This window comes from Punctularia strigosozonata (assembly GCF_000264995.1).
Source record: "Punctularia strigosozonata HHB-11173 SS5 unplaced genomic scaffold PUNSTscaffold_2, whole genome shotgun sequence".
In the NCBI taxonomy this organism is placed as follows: domain Eukaryota; kingdom Fungi; phylum Basidiomycota; class Agaricomycetes; order Corticiales; family Punctulariaceae; genus Punctularia; species Punctularia strigosozonata.
Window position 1 is genome coordinate 1742635 of NW_006767434.1, and position 2398 is coordinate 1745032.

General features: G+C 56.0%; 1 protein-coding gene across 1 annotated transcript; it reads left to right on the plus strand.

The window, feature by feature from the left end:
* Nucleotides 1-168: 168 nt before the first annotated feature.
* Nucleotides 169-2326, plus strand: PUNSTDRAFT_130921 (uncharacterized protein; the record flags this gene model as incomplete). Its single annotated transcript, XM_007380172.1, has 3 exons — nt 169-1723; nt 1793-2227; nt 2277-2326. The coding sequence occupies 3 exons, from the start codon at nt 169-171 to the stop codon at nt 2324-2326; spliced, it is 2040 nt and encodes a 679-aa protein (XP_007380234.1).
* Between the last annotated feature and the right edge of the window lie 72 nt (nt 2327-2398).

A 2398-nucleotide genomic window follows, 5' to 3' on the forward strand; every position in this document is an offset into this window, starting at 1 on the left:
AACCCGATTCCACCTATGCCGACGCAAGTGCAAGCACAGCCACAGCCACCGCCGCCGCCACAGCCTCAACCACAGCGACAGTATCAACAGCAATCGACCTCGACATTCCCCAATAACTTTGGAGCGCATCAATTTATGTGTTACGGATGCGGACAGGCAGGACACAGGATGGCAGCCTGCCCAGATCTCAAGCCCTACCACGATCAGCACTACATCAAGACGGTCAACGGACGAGTTGTTCAAGCTAACGGCGACCCGATACCTAGGACTCCAGGCGAACCTATGATCAAAACCATCGAGCGGATGTTCCCAAGGTCCAATATCACCGTGGTTCCAGAAGAACTCGACCAGATCTGGCTGAACGATGAGCAAGAACAAGACGACGACGACGATGAAGTCACTGTCTATATGGCACGTGATGGATTGCGGAGCGGTACCAGACCCAAGGACGCCTCAAAAGCAAATCGGATCCCAGCGCACGACACCTCCTTCCCCAAAATGACCACCAAAGGATGGATAGGCAAGCAGCGAAATCCTCCCAAGCCCGCGGACACCCAGCCTCAACACACACCAGTCGACGTCTTTGACAAGGCATTCAACTCGGACGACTCGGACGTTGTTATGGAAGATCCTCAACTCGCGCCTGTCACTATACTCAAGCGACCCTCACCTACCACTCAGGAGAAGGACCGCGAAGCTCAGAAGACTGGCAAACTGACTTCTTTAAATTCTGAACAGGTCGATCACGACGCCATCTACAATCGGTTCCTCAACGCCAAGGTCGAGCTCACTCAACAGGAACTCTGCGCCATCTCTCCAGAGATCTCTAGGCGAGTCGTCATGGATAACAAGCCCACCAGGTCTCAACTCAAGGAAAACAAGGAGCCAGAACCTACCGGACCCACCGTGGCAAGAATCGTTGGCGACAATACACCAGCACCGAAGCTTCCATCGCGCATCACAGAAGTTCGCCAGAGTCTCATCAAGATCAACGCTGAAATTAATGGCAACACTATACCTGCGGTCATCGACACCGGCTCTATGATCAACATCGTGCACAAGACCATCTGGGAACAATACATCAAACGACCTCTCGACAGATCTGTTACCTTCCCGGTAAAGGATGTCAACGGCGGAACAGGACGACTAATTGGCCTAGTGGGAGAAGTACCCATCGACTGTGGAAGAGCAAGAACGATCGCCCAATTATGGGTGTCGGATTCTATTGACTTCCCTCTTTTGCTAGGGCGACCCTGGACATCCTCAAATTCGGTCGATATTATCGAACGGGACGGCACTTACCTCATATTCAATTACCCGGAACACAACGTGCAACTCGAACTCAAGGTCGGCGCGGACTCAGACGATAATACTAACATTTCACAGACAATGGGCCTCACTACGGACAACGGACTTAGCGAAATCCGCGAACGCACCGGGCCGGAACGTCACCGGTGGCGTGAGAAGCCGCGGCAAGACGCGCCTCACGTGCTCGCCACGCGACTACCCATTATGGAGGAGAGCGACATGCGATCTTATCTTTCAGCAACACCGCCACCCCGACGCCCGACTCTCGACGCCGACAACTTAATCGACGATATCGCCGCCGCCGCCGACTCGCAACTCGCCCGCGCCCAGTCAAGAGGCGGCTCTTCGGACCTCAACGACGACGACTACCGACGGATTCAGGCGGACGTTGACGCTGCCGTCCGGCAGTGTCAAGGTACGCCCCGTGCCAGTTCGGATTCCCCGAACTTGGCCACCGTTACTAACTACTTCGAATTTCTTTTAGATCTTGATGATCGCTATCAAGCGCGACTATTCACCCGTCCCTTGCGCGGCGGGCAATGGACGCCCCTCACCGACACGCTCGCGCATCTCCCGGCGGGAATGCGCCGACTTCTAGGTACGTACGGTACCTTCGAAGTCACGCTGACCACACTCGACAATAGGCAAACCCGGATATTGCTCACCCTCGCGCACCCTCGAACGGCACCCGAACGCACGCCGCCCCTCAAATCGAACTCGGCACATCAAGAACTCTTGATGTACGAAGACCGGCCCGTTCCGGACACCCTTCAAGATTCCGAATCCGGACGCTACGACCCACGTAAAGATAGGCGTGGAGGCCACGACTCAGCCCTCCACACGGAGCCCCTTCATCGGGCGCTCTCTCCACTCACCACCCACCACCTCCACCCGGAAGAGCAAGGCGCGGACAAGCTTGGTGAGTACAATAACACGAGGCTCCCAGACGACTCACCAACGCTTCCAAGACATTATGGACGACCCCGACGACATGGAAGAACTCGACAGCGGCCTCTAATCCTAGACGGCCGGTCTCCCAGCAGCCCCGCGTCCACTCGTACGGTCAGCACCGAAAACCGCTCCCGAAACG